Raw genomic sequence first — 19,555 nt, 5'->3', positions numbered from 1 at the left:
AATTAACAGCTCTGAAGCAATAAGCATGCTTTCGTTGGGTTAAATCCAAGAGTTTTCGCTGGAACAATGACTTCATTTGAAAAGTTTTCTTCAATCAGGAAGGAGCCCTTAGACCAAAACCTTTCTAGTTAGATGGCAAAATTCAACCTATCTGATGTCTCTATGTATATATTTTTCATTTTATCCTACTTTGAAAAATTAAAGAGAAGATAAACTGCTAAGGATTATTTCTTGCTAAGTTGCTGAGGGCAATTGTTCTATATTATGACCACGTCCTTTCTTTCTGCACCCAGTGAATGGCAAATCAAAGAAATAATACTCTCAAATTAGGAAGTTGTAAGGGACTCACCAAATTCTAACATCACAAAAGTAGAGATCCATGTGAAAGGACCCCTTATTGTATTCTGCCTTTCATGTATTACAAAAGCATTTTTATATATGTTATAATTAAAATTTACCTTAAACAGGAAATGTTTGCGATATTCAGGACGATTATCATTCACCAGTACAAATACAGGCGGAGACCATCTTCTTTTATTACAGACTTCCAGCAAAGCTGATACTGGATGTTTGCCTTAACAAGAAAAAACATATTTTTAAAAATCTTCCATGTACACAAGGAAGACTGTTATATTTTTATACATATTTTTTTCACTCTAACCAGAACAACTGTTGAAACCATTTCTCTCCTCAAATGCAAAGCAGATATCTGTTATCCCAAGTCTTACCTGAAAGATCTTTCCCCGTACTAAAAGGCCCGTGTCTCTTTTGTGTTTTCTCTCCCACAGCAACTAAGCCTTGAAAAAAAAAAGAGAATTAAATTTGTTGTGTGCTCATTTCTTTCCTAATGCACTTGGTATTTAGTAACATTTCTATATTAGCCTTACCTTTTAAACCAACAAGTGTCAATGGAGAAACACTACTAACACTTGCAAAAAGAAAAATGCCATTTCCAATCATCATCCACACCAGTTTAACCAATAAACTCAAATCACCATAATACGCCTTAACCATTTTTTCTTATATGCAAGTAATTTTAATTTCCATTAAGCTTGTGATTCATTAACAATTATACATAGTGCATTCTTGCATGACCTGTGTAGCTCAAGAGATTCCTTTTCGGGAATCTACTTTCATTCATCTGTTTGAACCACCCCAACGAGGCCATCGAAGTGATGTCCCGGTGTGTGGAAGCCGTACGGATCTGGATGGATGACAACCGACTCAAGCTCAACCCCTCCAAGACGGAGTGGCTGTGGGTACCAGCTCCCCGGTTCAGCCAATTAATTCCATCATTGGCCATTGGGGGCATTCAACTTGCCCCCGTGGAGCGGGCGCGCAATTTGGGCGTCCTCCTGGATGCCCGGCTGTCCATGGATGACCATGTGACAGCCGTGGCAAGGGGGGCGTTCCACCAGGTTCGCCTGGTGCGCCAATTGCGCCCCCTACTGGACCGGGACGCCTTACGTACAGTCACTCATGCGCTGGTGACGTCTCGCTTGGACTACTGTAACGCTCTCTACATGGGGCTTCCCTTGAAATGCACCCGGAGGCTACAGTTGGTCCAGAACGCAGCCGCGCGGGTAATTATGGGGAGTACTAGGTACTCCCATGTGACACCGTTCCTGCGCGAGCTGCACTGGCTTCCTGTGGTCTATCGGGTGCGTTTCAAGGTTTTGATAACTATCTTTAAAGCGCTCCATGGCTCAGGACCTAGTTACTTGCGGGATCGTATTCTGCCCCATACATCCCTGCGACCAATTCGCTCGCACAGAGAGGGCCTCCTCCAGGTGCCGTCCACTAGACAGTGTCGCGGGGCGGCGCCTAGGAGTAGAGCCTTCTCTGTGGCGGGCCCAGCCCTGTGGAATGACCTCCCTCCGGATATTAGGAATACCTCTGACCTCCGCTCCTTTCGTATTAAGCTTAAGACCCACCTATTCCAAGCAGCTGGCCTGGCTCAACTTTGATCTAACCATATCGCTCCTGACGGGTTTTTAACTGGGTATTTTAATTATATTTAATTATCTAGGGGTTTTTAAATACTGTATTTTAATTGTTTTTATTTATCAGCCGACCTCCTCCTTGTGTGTGTCTCGGTATATGTCTCTGTTATATGTTTGTTTTGTCCACATATTTATTTCATATGTTTCATTGTACGCCGCCCCGAGTCCTTCGGGAGAGGGTGCGGCTAAGAAATAAATATATTATTATTATTATTATTATTATTATTATTATTATTATTATTATTATTATTATTATTATTATTATTATTATTATTATTTAACATCTATACCACAATGTCAGAGTGCAGAAACAAAAAATTACTGGTATATTTAATGTATCTGCTGCTTCCAAAACTCTATGTTCAAAATACTATTTGTGCATTAATGTATACATATGTATACTCAAAAGATATTTATTATCTGAATATTTAGTATTCCAAAGGCAGCTTAGGTTTTTAATAAATAAAATATGACAAACCAAAACCAAAAAAATGAAAATTAACTAAATTATGAAATTACATTGGTACCTTGCTACTCATTAATTGGTTCCAGGAGGCAGGATGAGTACCAAAAATAAGCACCAAACAAATGTTTCACATAAGGAATAATGTAGTGTGTCAGAAGGGAGCCAACAAGTCCTAGAGCCATTGTGGTGCAGTGGTTAGCATGTACTGCAAGCTACTTCTGATGACTATCAGCTGCCAGCAGTTCTAGTCCCACTGGCTCAAGGTTGACTCAGCCTTCCATCCTTCCGAGGTTGGTAAAACAAGGACCCAGATTGTTGGGGAAAATATGCTGACTCTGTGAACCAGTTAAAGGGGGGCTGTAAAGCACTGTGAACCGGTATATAAGTCTAAGTGCTATTGTGTGTTGAGTACCAAACAAAGAGTACTGGGGCAAAACTTTCACATCAAAATGCACTGAATACCAAATTTAATGAGTTTCAGTGCAGATATGAGTACCAATGTGTCATTGTACTTTATGAATAAAATTATTGAGATCATAACATACATCACTTATAAATCCTACACAGTTCAGGGCCAGTTAAATATTGGACCCCTTATCTCCAATTGTCTCTGCTTTCCCCACTAGCTCCAAGTCCCATCTATTCAACAGGATTATCCTGCAGGACCTAGGAGTTGTATCTTGTTCCTGAGCCTGCCCTGTGGAATAGCACACTCTTGGAATCCAAATCACCCACATTCTGTTGGCCTGCAAATGGATCAGTAGCTTGGCTATTCCATTAGCATTTGGGCCAGGAGGTTAAGCAAGGCACACTGATTATGCTTGAAGCATAATTTTTTTGCACTCTAGGCATGTGTACAGAGATGGTCTAACACCACATTATGCACATTTTGTGTGTGTGCGATTACTAGAAATATAAAAATGTAAACACAGAAAGCATATAAAAATGTATACATTTGTAAAGTCATAAAATTAGGAGAGTATTTTTCTACATACAGTAATGGTAGCTAAAATTAAATTTTACATTTCTGAAAATCTTAGGTTTCTGGTCAGACAAACAAATGTAGCAGTCTATCTTCGAGCAGGCAAGAATCTCTGGTCTCACATACCAATGATGCTGTAGGCACCACAGCAATTGTCAGTAAACTACTTTATACAGTTTAGGACACTAACTGTAACCTACATGAGCGTTTAATGGTTTGTAATGTATGCACTCTCAAACTGGGTTCAGCCAATCCATCCAGTTCATGCTTCCTGAGAGATTATGAAGTTCTCCTACCCCAATGTAAGAACTGGGGACAGAGGGCAGGATTTTTTTTTTCTGTGTGCTCCTTAGGTAAATCTTTATCCCTGGAAATTTGCATGGCATTCTTCTGGAGGGTTTTTAGAAAAGTCAAGATAATTGTTTCAAAGAGCAGTTGATTTGTTCATATTAGAATTGTAGACTGGACACTCACCTTTCCGATCCGTTTTAAAATCAACTAAAATTGGCTCCCTGTTTCCTTCTTTGTTTTTTCCCAAGCCCTCTCCTTCTCTCCATCCCATCTTTCTCATGAGTTGGGCTCCCATTCCTCCACTAACAGGGGCAGCTCTGAGAAACTGATCCTATCCAAGCGGGGAAAAAAGGGAAAAAAGACATCTTTGTTTAACACATTTTTAGAAAAATAGTAGACCTTTCTAATATTTTCAGCGATGAGTTCATTTGTTTCAACTTATTTTTCAGTTACAATTCAACTCAGATTTCAAAATATATGCATATCCTTCTAGAAAACTTCAATGGATTGTTTCAAATTAAAAGTATAATTAAAACAAGCAAAAACTTATTTGTATAGATATATTACTTACTGAGTAAAACATACTCCTTTACCAATTACATTTTCAGAAACAATCTGGGCCTTTGAAAACCAATTCCCTCACAAAACTCCTCATGCATGATAGAAGCATCTTTAAAAGAAAAAAGCTTAGCCATACAGTTCAACAGTAACACAGGACAAATGTTTTGAAATCCTTAAAAGTCATACTATTAGTGAGAGTATATCAACTGTACTAAAATGCTTTCTGCTTTATAGTTCTTTAAAAACTCCTTAAACGTTTACGTACCTAGGCCTCGATGGCTGCAGTGTTGTGAATAGTAGGGCTGGCATTGACCGTGGCAAGAAGGCAGCTACAAGGCAGATTTGGCCCTGAAACAAGTTTCCATATAGAGGGGTGAAAGTTCACAGGCTATTCTGTGAACTATCATCTCTCTTTCTGCCCCACCCAAGGACCCAACACAACAAACTGCTTGTGTAGATGTATGTATATATATATATACACACACACAAACATATAAGTACATACATATATTTATGTGTCTGTGTGTGTAGTATTAGCACATCATTTTTAAAACTTCACATACCAACTACACATAGAAACCCCTCTGCTTTCAGTCTACATTTCAATGACTGAAAATAGGCACTGAAAACGAACTGAGTGTACAGTAAATAGGTTTGTTCTTCAGCACAGAAAATTATGTCATACGCACACACGCTGCAATGCTAATCTCTGTATTTCTGTTAAGAAAGCAAACTGTCGTGTTTCCAATGACATATGTAACATGAGTTCCTCAAGTATTAAATCAGTCCATATAATACAATTAAATAGATATCTGTATTCCATGCAAATGAACATTACTTTGGAAAAAGTCTTTCTGATGTAAGAAAAGGCTAAATGAGGCAGACATTACCTCTCACAGAAACAGTTTGACTGGTGCAAGCCATGCAGTTTGTGTACACAGAAACATGTTAGCTGATGCCAGTTACCAACTGCTTCGAGTTGATACACCTCTAGAATGGCTTTTACTTACTTCCATTTTCATCCTCCCCTCTCCTTTCCACGAACCTCTCATTAGAAAAGGGCAACCATGCAGAGTATGATACAAACCCCAGTCAATGTCACCCAGGGCTCCGACTCCTCTTTTGTACCTGCTTTGCAATGATAGAATGTTCATCAACAATGTCTGTTTCATCACCAATGTGTATCCAGTTCACAAAAAATGCCAGGGGCCTATTGTTTCAGGAAGGTCTTTGAGGCTGCAAGAATTTATCAGAAACTGTCCTAATTATTGGGGGCAAAACGAGAAGACGACTTTTGGTTTGAAATGCAGGTGAGCACAATCCTATAGGTTGTTTTCTTTTTCCCTACAAAGATGAAATGTAACTTGGGAGGGTTTTTTAAAAAAACTGAAGCACAGTACAACATTTTTGAAGAAGTACTGTTTTCTGATTGCGCATCAAGTTGATTATTATAACAGGTTATCCAGTTGTAGAATTCAATGATAGAACCCAAAAGAAAACATGTGCCAAAATCCACTGGAAAAAGAACAGTTTTTGTCTAAAATCCCCAAATCCTTTTCATCTGTAAATAAATACTGGAATCGATGATTAATTAGGCACTGAAGTTTATGGTTTCTAAGGGGAATCTTAATATTTCTTCTGTTGTTCTTGGATTGCACATTGCAACTCCTGGTCAAACACTCCAGGCATTTTAATTCATGAGGTATGGATTATTCCCACAGCCCTTTATATCCCTGCAAATTACATCTAACAGTAGTTGATGTCAAATACAACAACACTGATTCATCTACATGAGAAAATTATATGAGCTATTTCCGGCCTCACATCCTCCAGATACTTTAAGCAAGGCCCATGTATTCCAGCCTGCACATATCTTGCTCTGGAAACCACTTGGCTAGTAAAACCTAGCTAAAATAAAACGCCTGTTAAGTATATACATGTAATATGATATTTTATTTACAATGCTAAATAATCCCTATCAGAAAGTACTTGAAATAACATTACATGATGACTATGTTATTTCACAGTACGGAGGAACTAAATCTACAATATTATTAATATATTTTTCCAGTACAAAGGTACAATAGGTCAAGATTGGTTATTATTGAAATAGGCAACTATAAAGTCAACAAATTATATGGGAAACATATAAAGGTTTTTAAATTTTGAATTATTTGTTTTGCTCTGACTCTATATTGCTTCTATGGCAATTTGTCCTTTGTGATTCTTTAAATCTCTCTATATTAAACAAGACTTAGTGAAGTAGTAAATTTCTTGTCACTAGCTAGGGCAAGCCATTTCTTGTTCCTATTGTAAAATAATGCTGACATATCTACAAATCAGTTCACAGGACAAGCAAATGAAATCTAATAAAAGCACCTAGCAGTTAAGAACGCCTGACAGAGTAAGTATTCAACACCACTGTAATGGGGGAAAAAATGAGATTCAGAATGGTGCAGGGATAGTTAGGAACGAAAGAGGTAAGAAATCACAATTTACCAGATTCATTCAATGCCAAGAAAAGCCCACACAAATGGGAACGCCAAGACCCAATCCTGGGTGCAAGGGTGAATACCTATAAGAAAAACACAGAACGGACTACAGTGAGCAGACCATGTCTGCCACTGACTATTTCTGCAAAGTTTGTAATTACTTCAGAAATGAAACTTCACTTAAACCAATGTTAAGTATTTAAAGAATATTGTTACCAAATCAATATTTCTCACATACAGTAAACAACATTTCTTATGGCCAGGTGTAAGAGACAGTGGTGTTCATGGTTTTTACTTCTAAATGGACACAAAAATGATTGGGAAATGGGAAGAGTGAAGTTGCCAGAGTTGCCTTTATATCTATACTTATAGCTATGAAGTAAACAGCATTATGCTAAAGGAGGAACAATAGTAAAATGAGGGGGGGGGGAAGTAATGTGGATGGACACTGCAGCTAAATTGAGTATCACAAAAACTCACATTCACTGCTGAAACTGCTATGTGTGCTTGTGTGTATATGTGTATAGTATTTTATTATAGTTGAAATGCAGAATATCCAGGCTACTCAGATGATAATGTACTACAATAATATAGAAAAAGGAATTGCTAATGGAGCTGAAATTCTAATTTCCAATTACTGGAAATATATTTAACTCCATTCTCTTATCTGGATTCAGGGCAGACAATCTATGTTGTTCTCTAATCTGCGTTCTGTAGCCACAGTGTCCACAACATCAGGAACATATTGAAAAATGCTGCCAGAGTGCCAAAAGGCAGTTCACGTGCTTCAAATTTTTTTTCTATAGAGATAAGAAGCCTTGCTCCGAAGTATATTAATGACAGAAATCAGATAATTACTTCCATGGCAGAACTTATTAGCCCTTAGATGAAAGCACTAATTACGTTCTTGTCTGCTTTTAAGTTGCAGATAAAATAAAGTGTATGTTTATCATTACAGTGATCTAATATAGCAGTATCATCAGATGTTGGTTTAAGCTCCTAAGAAGGTCCAAAATCAGGAGTATTCCAACCTTTGCAAATCGGAGAAATCTACCAATCCTGTTCTTCAGTGCCCCCTCCCCAATTGTTTTGTTATTACACAAATGCTTACTTTGTTGGAAGGTCTTGCATTGCTTTCAGGAGAGAGTAATATTGGCAGACACTGATTTCTGAAGTAAGGGAAGATTATTGTTATAGCATACCATTATGCTTTCTCCTATACATTTTTCACCTGGGAACTCCTGGTCGGGTTTCCTGTTCATTGTAGCAATCGTGTAAGATCAGCGCTGTCAGTCCCTCCAGATGAAATCTAGGTCCTCCTGAAGGGGGACAGAGTACTGGGACAGGGGAAGCTTCAGAAGAGCACAGCATTCAGAATATCCAAGGAACTCAACTTCCAAAAACTCTCTTTATTCTACGTCAGCGCTCAACCTAGTAATCCCTTAAAACACCAATCACTACCAGTTCTCCTAGATCTATCATGTTTATCCCATTTTCTTTCACAAGAACAGTCTATCGTTTTCTTGGTTGGTGAAAAAAGTAAATTAACTTTTTGTATTCCGACTTTTCTTTTTGGAATAGGAAATAACTGACAATATGAATTTGGTTACCATTATAAATTAAAAGACTATTTTTATAGTAACGTACGGGACACTGTCTGAAAATCAAGCGAGATTTAGTTTCATTTGTTATTAAGGCTATGCTCCTAAACACATTTAGTTATTGAGTGAATCTCAAAAATATGGTGGAAAAAGGACTGCTATTTGAGATACCGATCTCTACTGGACAATTAGTATTGTTTTCTTTCTATTTTGGCCTAATATTTAACAAATACCCTCTTCAAGAAATCACCATATATGTGATTCAAAAAGCAAATAAATACAGTAAGCCTAAAAAGAAATGTGTTGCACATGTACTGTGAAGAATTTAATATTTTTGTATTTGTGAACTGATTACATCATTGATAATGCAAACAGACTAAAGTTGTTCTTTCTTCAAAAATATCAAAAACCCTAATACCCAAACATTTTAAATTACATTGCTTAAAATTCAAGCAAATAAAAACACAAATTGCTTTTTTAAAGTAGCTTGCTTTCCACAACATAAAGCACATTAACAAACATAACCCTCTGCGTATCCTTCTCTTATTTTTAAGTGATTCTTAAATTTCAATGTAAGTTTTTTAAAAAGCTTGATACAATGTAGACTTAACATTTCATTTCTCAGAAAAATGACCAATAATTTACCAGAGTCATCTGACATATCCAATGACTGTTCTTTTAAGAAAATGGGGGATATTTATTATATGTAATAATAGTGAATTAATTTGTTTTTCATATTTCACTTGCAAAGAAATTAATAGCCTGATCATATGCAACATTCAAGTCCTATTGAGTGTCAATGGTCTTATTTGCAAGCAAGAAAGCTTATCTTGACAACTGAACTTAAATGTTGTAAGAAAGACTTTTCATTCAGGAATTCTGTATGCATATAGGCTGTATCTAACATTTTGTATAGATTTTGCCATCTTTCTTACTTCATTCAAGAAGCCAACATTTTCTGGGAATACAATTGAAAACTCTCACATAAAGAATATTTAGGGATATTATACACTCAACAAAATCTAAAATTTACTGCTTCAAGGTGCTTTTGATTTGCCTATTAATTGGGAGGTGGGGGAATAATCATTCTTACAAGGAGACAGCTCCAAAAACATAAGAGTAATTTCTTATATACATAGCCCTCTATGGGTGAAAATGTGGAGACATACAATACCATAGAGTTAAAAAGCTCAACCATCTTATCTCATAATTCTCTGAGAAATCTTCTACCCAACTATCTTCAGACCAAAAGTGATAGAAATCACACAATACAAACTATATCAATTCACAAACAGAATTGCAAGAGCTTCATCTCCATATATTTGTACATCCAACAAACACTTTTTATTTTAAAAAAAGTAATAGTAACATGCTATCTACTCTGTACAGGCCTCCAATAACTATTCTACTCAAGTAGTGAATAATTGCCGGAGACTTGTACGAGATGAAGGAAAAAAGCAATATTATATCTAATTCCCCTAACAGACTATATTATAAAAGAGAGATTTATAATCCAAAGCATATAATATAAAGATTATTATAGGTTTAAGAGACCTGAACAAAATGCTTGGGGTTAAGAAAATTAAGAGTCAATTTCTCCTATATTAGAATCCTAAAAAACAGAAGCAGTATCAGCTACATATATGTACACTACATACATTAATTTTAAAGCTTCAACCTTCTGTGAAGAATGGCTATAAACAGTCCTCACGGTCAACAATTTCAAATAGCTGGGTAGAGCTATCTAAGTAGTTCCAAAATGTTCACTGCTTAAAAAAAAGATATGCCCCTAGATGTATCACTCAGGCATCTTGTAAAAAACAAGGGAAAAGGTTATTGCAAAATCTTCTGGGATGTCATAATTCAAGATTTTTCCATTTTTTTCAGATTTCATTAAAATTAGCATGTACCAATTAGATACTCTGCCAATTATATTATAGAAAGTATGGCCTTTTTTGTGAACTGTACATGAGTGCTGAATACCAGACATATAATGGAAGTGAACCTTTTGTTAAAATGGCTGCTGTAAGTTAATGATTACCAACAATTCTCCACTTTTATTTCATAGAGAAAACCCTTTCATGAGGAAATATTTACATATAGTGTATTTACAGTATTTCCCATATATTTTAATTACAAAAGTGTAAAAGTATATAATACATTTTATCAACAAAACACAAATATAAAACTCTGGTTACTGTATCTAAATGCACTGATTCATCTACAATGCTTTTAAAAAACAAGCAGGCTCCAACTAAAAGGGCTTTGAAAAAAGCCAATCAGAATTAGACAATCATAAAAGTAATTAATAGATCAGCAAGCATAACAAATATATAAATAATTGTTTATTCAGACTGTAAAAATGTACTTGCCAAGCATATCATCCCACTATATAAGGGTCTTTTTAACTTTCCAAAACTGTAAATTCTCAAACGATAGTTCCTACAAACTTAAAAGCACCTTTATGATTTCAGCTACAGAAACAAGATGCAACATAGGCTCTGTAAGCGGATCAGGATCAGTCATATAAAACTCAACTGCAAAAACTATCCAAACAGTCTGTATTTTCATTATCTTTGCATTATTTCTGAGCAACTAATAAATGCAAGTAAATGTGTGTTAGCTCTGCCACTGCCCTATTAATAGGCACAACCATATTCTGCAGACAAAGAAAAAAAACCCTCTTCTCAATTTGCAAAGACTACCTGTCTACTTTCATCAACTTGTCCCTTACTGATGTCCCCATCAAGTATGGGCCGTTGTTCTTAGGATTTAATAATGATAATGATAATAACTTCTAAATGTTGCCTTTGCAATCTAGAAAATCCTAGAATCTTCTAAGAGCCAAGAATACTGTTAATTCAGGCCAGAATTAGGCAAATTCCACTTTCAAAGATGTGCACAACAGAAGCAAGTGAATTTTTACAGCCGTATTGACCATCAAGTGAGTTTCTATCCAAATTGTACTGAAATCAGCATCAAGACTAAGCTTAAACTAATAGAAAAGCCCATAGAATTGGAACCATATTTCAAGACAATTTCAGCACAAAATAACAGTAACCCTAGGAGAAATTAAAACAGTTATTTCTGAACAGGTGACCACATATCAGTCTCCCAGTTTCTAAAGTCTGCCTATCAAACCAGTACTAACAGAGCTATTAAGCAGTGTAAATACAGAATTCAAAACACATCGTGACGAAACACAAAAATAAATGTTTTTAATTTATTTTTCTGCATATATTTTAGGATGTTATTACTGTCCTAAGAGTATCAGTATCACTTCTTCCAGTGATTTCAAGGGAATTTAAAATGTGACATTGGGACTCATCTGTCTGAATATCATCTACCTTTTTAACCCACGCTTGGGGACCGCTGTTGGATAACTGTTCAGAAGTCAAGACCTGTGCTCCAGTACTGCCTGTAAAATGGCCTGGTATAGAATTCAGCTCAGCCCAGGCATCAATCTGCAATTACAAAGGAGCATAATAATTAATTAAAACATTTCCCAACATTAAGACTATATCAAAATAACTTCCTTGTTGTAGTGCTTCTTGCTATATCAATTTAAACCTTGATACTTTCATTTCAAAACAATTTAAAATAATACTTTCTTGAAAACATCTCCAAGTGTTACCAATATCTCAGTATTTAAATGTTACATTATGACTATTTCAAGAGCAATGGAACCATAGTCTTCTCTAAGGGGGAAAAAATCCCTCAGAACTTTCGGAAACCTGCAGAAGGTTCACTGTTTATGTTGACATAAACCTTACTCTGTACCTTAGAGTGTGACCCTATCTTGCTATTTCCTAAGGCTTTTGACTAGCTATGCTACAATACAGGTAATCCTTGACTTACATCTACAACTGAGCCCAAAATTTCTGTTGTTAAGTGAGACATTCAGCTTTGTGCCATTTTACAACCTTTCTTGCCACAGTTAAGTGAATCACTGCAGCTGATAAATTAGTAACCCGGTTGTTAAGTAAATCTGGCTTCCCCATTGACTTTGCCTGCCAGAAGGCTGCAAAAGGGACACAACAACGATCGTAAGTATGAATCAGTTGCCAAGCATCTGAATTTTGATCACATGATCAGGGAGCTGCTACGAAGGTCATAAATGTGAAAAACGTTCATAAGTTATTTTTTCAGTGCCGTTGTAACTTTGAAAGGTCATTAAATGAACTGTTGTAAGTTGAGCACTACCAGTAAATTGTTGATGGTCCTTAAAACGTGGACATACCAGGCAACCTTATTTGCCTACTGAAGAATTTGTAAGGAATCTATCAGGAAGCAACAGGTGGAATGGAATACAGTATTGCGCAATTAAATGGTTTAAAACCAGGAAAGGAATGTATATCAATGATTCTTAAACTGTTCGACCCCCTTTCCCAGTGTTAAATAACGTTATTACTGCCACTCCCCCCCCTCAAAAAAAAAAAAACCCCAGTTCATTATTTTACACAAGTATCCTAAGAATGGCAGTCCCAAAATGAACACTCAACTCACAAATAAGCAACTACAAGTTGTTCCTCTACCCTCAGTATATATCCAAATAACCCAATTGGGAGTAATTGCTTCAGTTTAAGAATCGTAATTGCATACTGTCATCATATTTATTTCATTTATATGCAGATTATGTTTTGGCAATGCTGAATATGAATAGAAATTGACACTGCCAGAACAAACATCAACATCTGACACAAGAAGTGACTACAACCGATGGAAGAAAACGTATGTAGCACAGAGCAGTTGAATTGTGGGGTTCTTGGTGCACAGAGCACTGATGACATTACCTAGCTCGCTAATGAAACATCTGCAAGAAAACAACCAAGCTCAGAGAGCACTAAGAACCTCCAAGGTGACTGATTTTTACACCAGGAGAATGTGCAGGTGAAGAAAGTTTATTCTATATTTTATGACTTAGACAAAGTGTATACATATGGTCCTTGCTTAACAACACTGACTCAGCAACTGTTCAAAGTTATGATGGCACTGGTCCTTGAAGTTCCAGCCATTGTAGCATCCCCACGTCTTCCGATTGCAATCCAGCCATTGGCAACTAGCTCTCAATTCTGACTTTGCAGCGTCCAGTGATCACAATGTCACCATTTACGACCTTCACTGCCAACTCCTCACCAGCAAAGTCAATAGGGAAGCCAGCAGGAGGTCACAAATGGAGGGGAATTCACTTAAAAATTGCAACCAGAGCTGCCATCATTAACATGATGAGGCGCTTTACACCTGCAACACTTATTCCTGTCATTAACCACTTTTAGTATTAAAGTGATAATTATGGAATTGCTTTGCATGAACAGAGAGTCAAAATTTGGCTGCTGGAGACACAAGAACCGATGGAGTGCTTACCAAATGGCTCAATAATGACTAGGAAGTACAATAAAGATGTGTAGTTTAATATACGTATGGGGAAAAATACTTCTGGTGTTAGGGAGACACAAATTTAAGAAATGAATCTGTATTTTGCATGCAGATGACGCTATCTTATTTTCTGAGAACCAAATTATGTGTACCAAATGTCAGCTATACCGTATGATGCAATTAAGAGCAAATATCCAAGAATTAATCTTTTGAAAGTCAAGTTATTGGTCTTTAACAAAGAAAATAGAGTAAACGACTGCACATTATACACAAATGGTGGGAAATGGGAGAAAAAGTTTGAAACTTGACGGGAACTGTTAACCGAGGAGGGAAAAATGGATAGCAAAATTATAAAATATATAAACATGAGAAGGAAGGTAGTGGGCTGTATGAATCTTGCTGCATAAAATGAATAGAAGTGAAATTGGCTGCACATTAGTCTGGCTGCATATTAGTCTGCAGCTTATCACTTCATTAATCAGAAGTTATTTGATGTATCAGGAGAAACATAAAAATTGAATGCAGTGGGAGTGTGTTATTTAAAAAGTCTGTGTAGTAAAAAAAGAAATAGGGTTAAGAATGAATGGCAGGTGAATATGGATTTAATTCACAACTGATTGAACAGTATAAGAAATATAGGTGATTTGGTCATGTAGAAATAATGTATAAGAATTGAAATGCAAAACAAAGAAGTGAAGCAAGAATTGGTAAGGAGGAGATCTAGGAAATTGACATTGGATTCAGTAAGATCCTCAAAGAAGTGAGAAGATTAAAAACAAAAGCAATTTTGAATGAGTATATTTATATGGTCAAAGAAAAGACAGTTTCCCAAAACTGAAAGGCATGGAGAAGTAGAGAAAAAGATGTCGATATAAATTAGATTTCACTTCCTTTCAATTTTGCTTACTATTTTTTTCCACTTTTGTTTTGCTTATCACTCATCCTAAGGAAACAATCCAATGCCTATGTTTGTATGGGAACATGTAAACAACGTAGCTTTAAAGAAACTGAAAAGTCTGAAATTAATACTTTTGGGATGTGTGTTTTTTAATGTTGTACGCCGCCCTGAGTCCTTTGGGAGAAGGGCGGCATATAAATCCAATAAAAACAAACAAACAAAACAAAACAATACTGCCAGAACTATGTAAAACTGGTAATATTTTACATTCCTCCCTTTTTAATAAAATTTTCAAGTTAAAATTGGGAAATGGAAAGAAACTATAACTTGCCCGTTCTTGTGCACGATTTAACAAGCACATTGCCTCCAGATCAAATGTATTTTCCGTAAGTCTCTTTTGGGCTATCGTCCGTTCACTCAGTGCTGAAGAGATGTCCACAGGCTAAAAAAATAGTAAAAATATTATTATTTTTCTCTATGTATTTAAGTAAATAATTCTCCTACAGAGGAATACAAACTTTTATCTCATTGCAAGCCAATACTGTGGCCACTAGTATTGGCCTGTTACACTGTTGTTTTGCAAGCTGAACTGGTTGCCAGTTTGCTTCAATTCAAGGTACTGGCTATCACCTTTAAAAGCTCTTTGTAACATGAGACCAGGTTATCAAAGGAACCATCTCACCCTAATGGGATTGGTCTGCCTCAACCACATTAGCAGAAAGGGTATGATTCCATTGGTCAAGGAATTCTGGCTGACAGGGTCTAGAAGAAAACTTTTTTCTGCCATGGCTCCTGCCCTCTGGAAAAATGCTCACCAAGACAATCTTCCCCCTATCATTTTGGCCTTCCAAAAGGGCCTGGTAGCCTAGATCTGCCAATTGGTCTGGTGAGGATGTGTCATACTGGAGGTGGTTAACTCCACTTTCATTCCCTATGTACCGTATTTTTCGCCCCATAAGACGCACTTTTTTACTCCAAAAAAGAGGGTGAAAATCTGAGTGCGTTCTTATAAGCCGAATGTAGCCACCTGGGTCCACTGTTCCCTCTAAGGCAGCGGTTCTCAAATAGTGGGGCGCGCCCCCCTGGGGGGGCGCGAGGCTCCGTAAAGGGGGGCGCGAAGGCTCCCTTTCCATCTGGGTGCAACGGCGGCGAAGGCGTGGGCGAGGCATAATATATGCCGCCTGGAAGTGGCAGCACTTCGGACTGTGGATTTTCATTGGAGCCGCGGGCTGGAGCTGTGCAAGAAGCCTGCTCGGGCGGGGGTGGGAGGGAGGGAAGCATGGGACCGCCCGTCTTCGCCACAGCGCAGCTCACCTCCCCGCTAGCAGCTCCACCGCCAGCATTCCGTCTGGAAGCTCCACCGCAACAGCCGCTGTTGGGGAAGGGACAAAGGGGCGGCGGTCGCCCGATCTTGCCACCGCCACCCCTTCGCCCCTGGTAACGGCGACTGTTGTGCTGCTGCTTCCAGCTGGGATGCTGGAGGAGCTGCTGGCGGGGAGGGAGGGAAGAAGGGCAGAAGGGAGGTGGAAGGAAGGAAAGAAAAGCAGACACGCCGGAGGGAAAGAGGAAAGAAGGCAAGCAGGCAGGAAGGAGGCAGAAGGAAGGAGGGAAGAATGGAACTGGAAGGGAGGCAGGGAAGGAGGGAGGGAGAAAGGAAGGATAGGAGGATAGGGAAAGAGGAAAGAAGGCAGGCAGGCAGAAGGGAGGGAGGTGCAAGGAAGGAAGGAAACATAGATAAGCAGGAGGGAAAGAAGGCAGGCAGGCAGGAGGAAAGAGGAAGGAGGGAACTGGAAGGGAGGCAGGAAGGAAGGGAAGGAGGAAGGGAGGGTGGAAGGAAGGATAGACAAGTAAGAGGGAAAGAGGAAAGAAAGCATGTGACTACGGTGGGAGACGAGGAAAGACCGGTGTGCTATGTTATGCAGAGGTGTACTTATAACAATTTTATAGACAAATGATACTATTTACAGTCGCGCGGGGGGGGGCGCGAAATGTTTTCTTCTTCCTAGGGGGGGCATGACAGAAAATAATTGAGAAGCACTGCTCTAAGGTGTGCGGCAACAAAACACCGCACAGCAGTTTCCAACTGCCGCACGGTGTATTGTACTGTCACAGGCGCCGGAGGCTGGGGAGGTCCTTTACAGACGGCTAGAACTGGCCGCCCGCAAAGGACCTCCCCGGACTTGTTTTGGTGAGCGCGGGGTGACTGACTCTAGTTCAGCAAAGCAAGCCTGGGGAGGTCCTTTGTGGGCGGCCAATCCTAGCTGCTTGCGCCCGGCGCTGCGGCTAAAATAAACCCTCAAAGCCCCTGCCGCTACTGGAATATCTGCTGCCGCCTCCTCCTCCTCTAACAGCACCACATTTGTTGCCCGACGCTGCGGCAGATTTCCTGACAGTGAGAAGTGAAGCCGCCAAAGCTCCCGCCAAAGCTCCCGCCGGCGCGCCCGCCCATGGCAGCAGCGCCTCCCCCTTTGTTCGGAGCATCTGAGCTGAGCCCTGTTACCTCTGCCCCCTCCTCCTCTGCTGTGCTTTTGAGGAGCCATGAGCCGCGGGAGCCAGTAGGAAGGCGGCGGAGGGTAGCAGGGGGGAAAAAGCCTCATGGCTTCTCAAAAGCACAGCGGAGGAGGAGGGGGCAGCAGGGTAACGCAGTGCCCAGCTCAGATGCTCCGAGTGGAGGGGGACGCACCTCCGCCGCTGCCACGGGCGGGAGCCAGTAGGAAGGCGGCGGAGGGCAGCAGGGGGGAAAAAAGCCTCATGGCTTCTCAAAAGCATGGCGGAGGAGGAGGGGCAGCAGGATAACACGGTGCCCAGCTCAGATGCTCCGAGTGGAGGGGGACGCGCGTTAAACTGCTGTTAACTTTATACAGTTGATATAAAATATATAACTACAGTATTTGGTTCAGAATCTTTTTTTTCTAGATTTTCCTCCTTTAAAATTGGGTGCGTCTTATATTCCGGAGCATCTTATAGGGCAAAAAATACGGGTATCTTGCTCCCTTCCTTGTCAGGTTTGTTAATTTTAAGTCAATTTTAACGTTAATAATGTTAATGATTTATCTTATTGCATTTAGTTGGTTGAAAGCCACCTAGAATCAAAAGGTGTTTCATGTGCAGTACATGTTTATACACACACACACTCAATTTTTGAACACATTTTCCTAGTATTAGAGTTATGATTCAAATATAGATTGAGAAATAAGCAATATTGAAAACACTATAAATAAATTGTAGAAATAATATATATTTACAACTATATTAATAATTAACAATAGAACAAAAGCTAGCCGGTCAACGTTGAATCTGGATAGTGGACCCTGCACTACCCAGTGACGGCAGAATAGAAGATTAAAAAATGGAGAAAATCACAAAATATTAAGACCTGCAAATGATTGTACAATGATTGGGGGGGGGGGGGGGACGACACAACACAATATCACTAGTAATATCCGTCTTAGGTGCAATTCCAAAACATTCTAGAGTACTACTTGAACACCATCAGCATTGACAAAATCACCATCAGTAAATTGCAACAGGCAACTCTACTTTGAACAACTTTTATCCCGCAGTACCTTTAAACCATCAAACATCTGCCTATGTCAGGTCCTGAATAAAAATGCCAACTCCAGTGTAAATATCTGACTGTACAATCAGACATATAAATATTTTTTTTCAACACAATATGTATTGCCTATTCTAATTGCCAAATTATATACATTGGGGTGGTTGCTTTTTCTTATTTATAAAAGCATACATTTTCTACAATGGAATTTATATTCCAACTTTCCTTTGGAATTTCTATCACTAAAATAATTATTTTGACAACTTGACCGGAGTAGGTGAACAATCTAAAAACAGCACATCGTTCTATACTTGAGAATTGTTCAGCTTGCACACTACATTATAATCTAATGCCTATACATTTAATGGAAGATTTATAGCCAGTATCTCCAGTCTCTTTCAACTTTTTACCTCCAAATTGGCTGGATCAGGAAACACATCATCTTTGTTCTCATCCTTGTTCTTCTCAACTGGAACCCATTCCCCATATGCACTATCTGCTTCTTTTTTCCTGTGTTGAGATCCTGAAGAAACTGGAAACTCTTTTGTCAGAGTTACCTGATTTTTTGGAGCTGTTGGTTTTATTGTAGGAGTCTTTGAGAGGAGAGAGAGAAAGAGTAAAGAGACTTACAATTATGAGCCCACATACGACATATACACATATAAGTGAAGTCCTAGCATTGCATTGGCAAAACATGTGACAAACTGAACGATCAACAAACCATGTTTCCAACTTTGAAGTTTTACAATCCAGATAACTTTATCACATTTTTATTGTTTACTACTATCACAAATCATATGTATAATGTCTCATTCCGAAGTCCATGATACAAAGCAAAATAAAACTTTTTTAAAATAAATGTTTCAAAAGTAGGGGGGAAAGCAGTGAAATAAATGGTGATATTTGAATTAATTCTTCATCAACTTTGTCAACAATCTGTGATGCAGAAAAAAGTCCCACCAAAAGCAAAAACAGCCTCTTTTTTCTTTTTCCATTACACTCTCATGAGAAGAATTCTACTCAAGGAAAATCCATATAATATAAATTCATTATTATAGGAAACAAGTTTGTCTACGAGTATTTGCCATCCAAGTTATGAAAACAAATATCATAGGCAAAGGCACATTTTTCTTGATCCATTCGAAAGATTTACAGCAAGTTTATTTAGATACTCATGATAGGTCATACTGTAATGCATATTACCGTATTTTTCGGAGTATAAGACACACCTTTCCCCCCCCCCCAAAAAAAGAGGGTGAAAATCTGGGTGTGTCTTATACAGGAATTTTTGGCCTCCTGAAACCCGTCCCCTTCACGAAAATGGACGTG

At 38.5% G+C, this 19,555-nt stretch overlaps 1 protein-coding gene across 8 annotated transcripts in view; it reads right to left on the bottom strand.

Moving 5' to 3' along the window:
* The window catches only part of SON (SON DNA and RNA binding protein), a 37,985-nt gene that overhangs the window by 1,109 nt on the left and 17,321 nt on the right, over window positions 1-19,555 (bottom strand). Inside the window, exons 6-12 of one of the 8 annotated variants that reach the window (XR_014175170.1) lie at window positions 18,637-18,819; window positions 15,002-15,112; window positions 11,744-11,860; window positions 6,803-6,878; window positions 5,314-5,434; window positions 4,569-4,651; window positions 4,040-4,073 (exon numbers count right to left, since the gene is read on the bottom strand). Coding sequence is in view for 3 of the 8 variants with exons in the window: in XM_081950388.1 (XP_081806514.1) it covers window positions 459-574; window positions 729-797; window positions 3,926-4,073; window positions 11,744-11,860; window positions 15,002-15,112; window positions 18,637-18,819 (744 nt within the window). In the remaining 5 variants the exon portion in view is untranslated. The other 7 variants (XM_081950388.1, XR_014175171.1, XM_081950389.1 and 4 more) reach the window with 7 other exon arrangements.

Source organism: Natrix helvetica, assembly GCF_964273705.1.
Source record: "Natrix helvetica genome assembly, chromosome: 4".
NCBI lineage: Eukaryota > Metazoa > Chordata > Lepidosauria > Squamata > Natricidae > Natrix > Natrix helvetica.
This window is presented reverse-complemented; position numbering and strand designations above follow the sequence as displayed.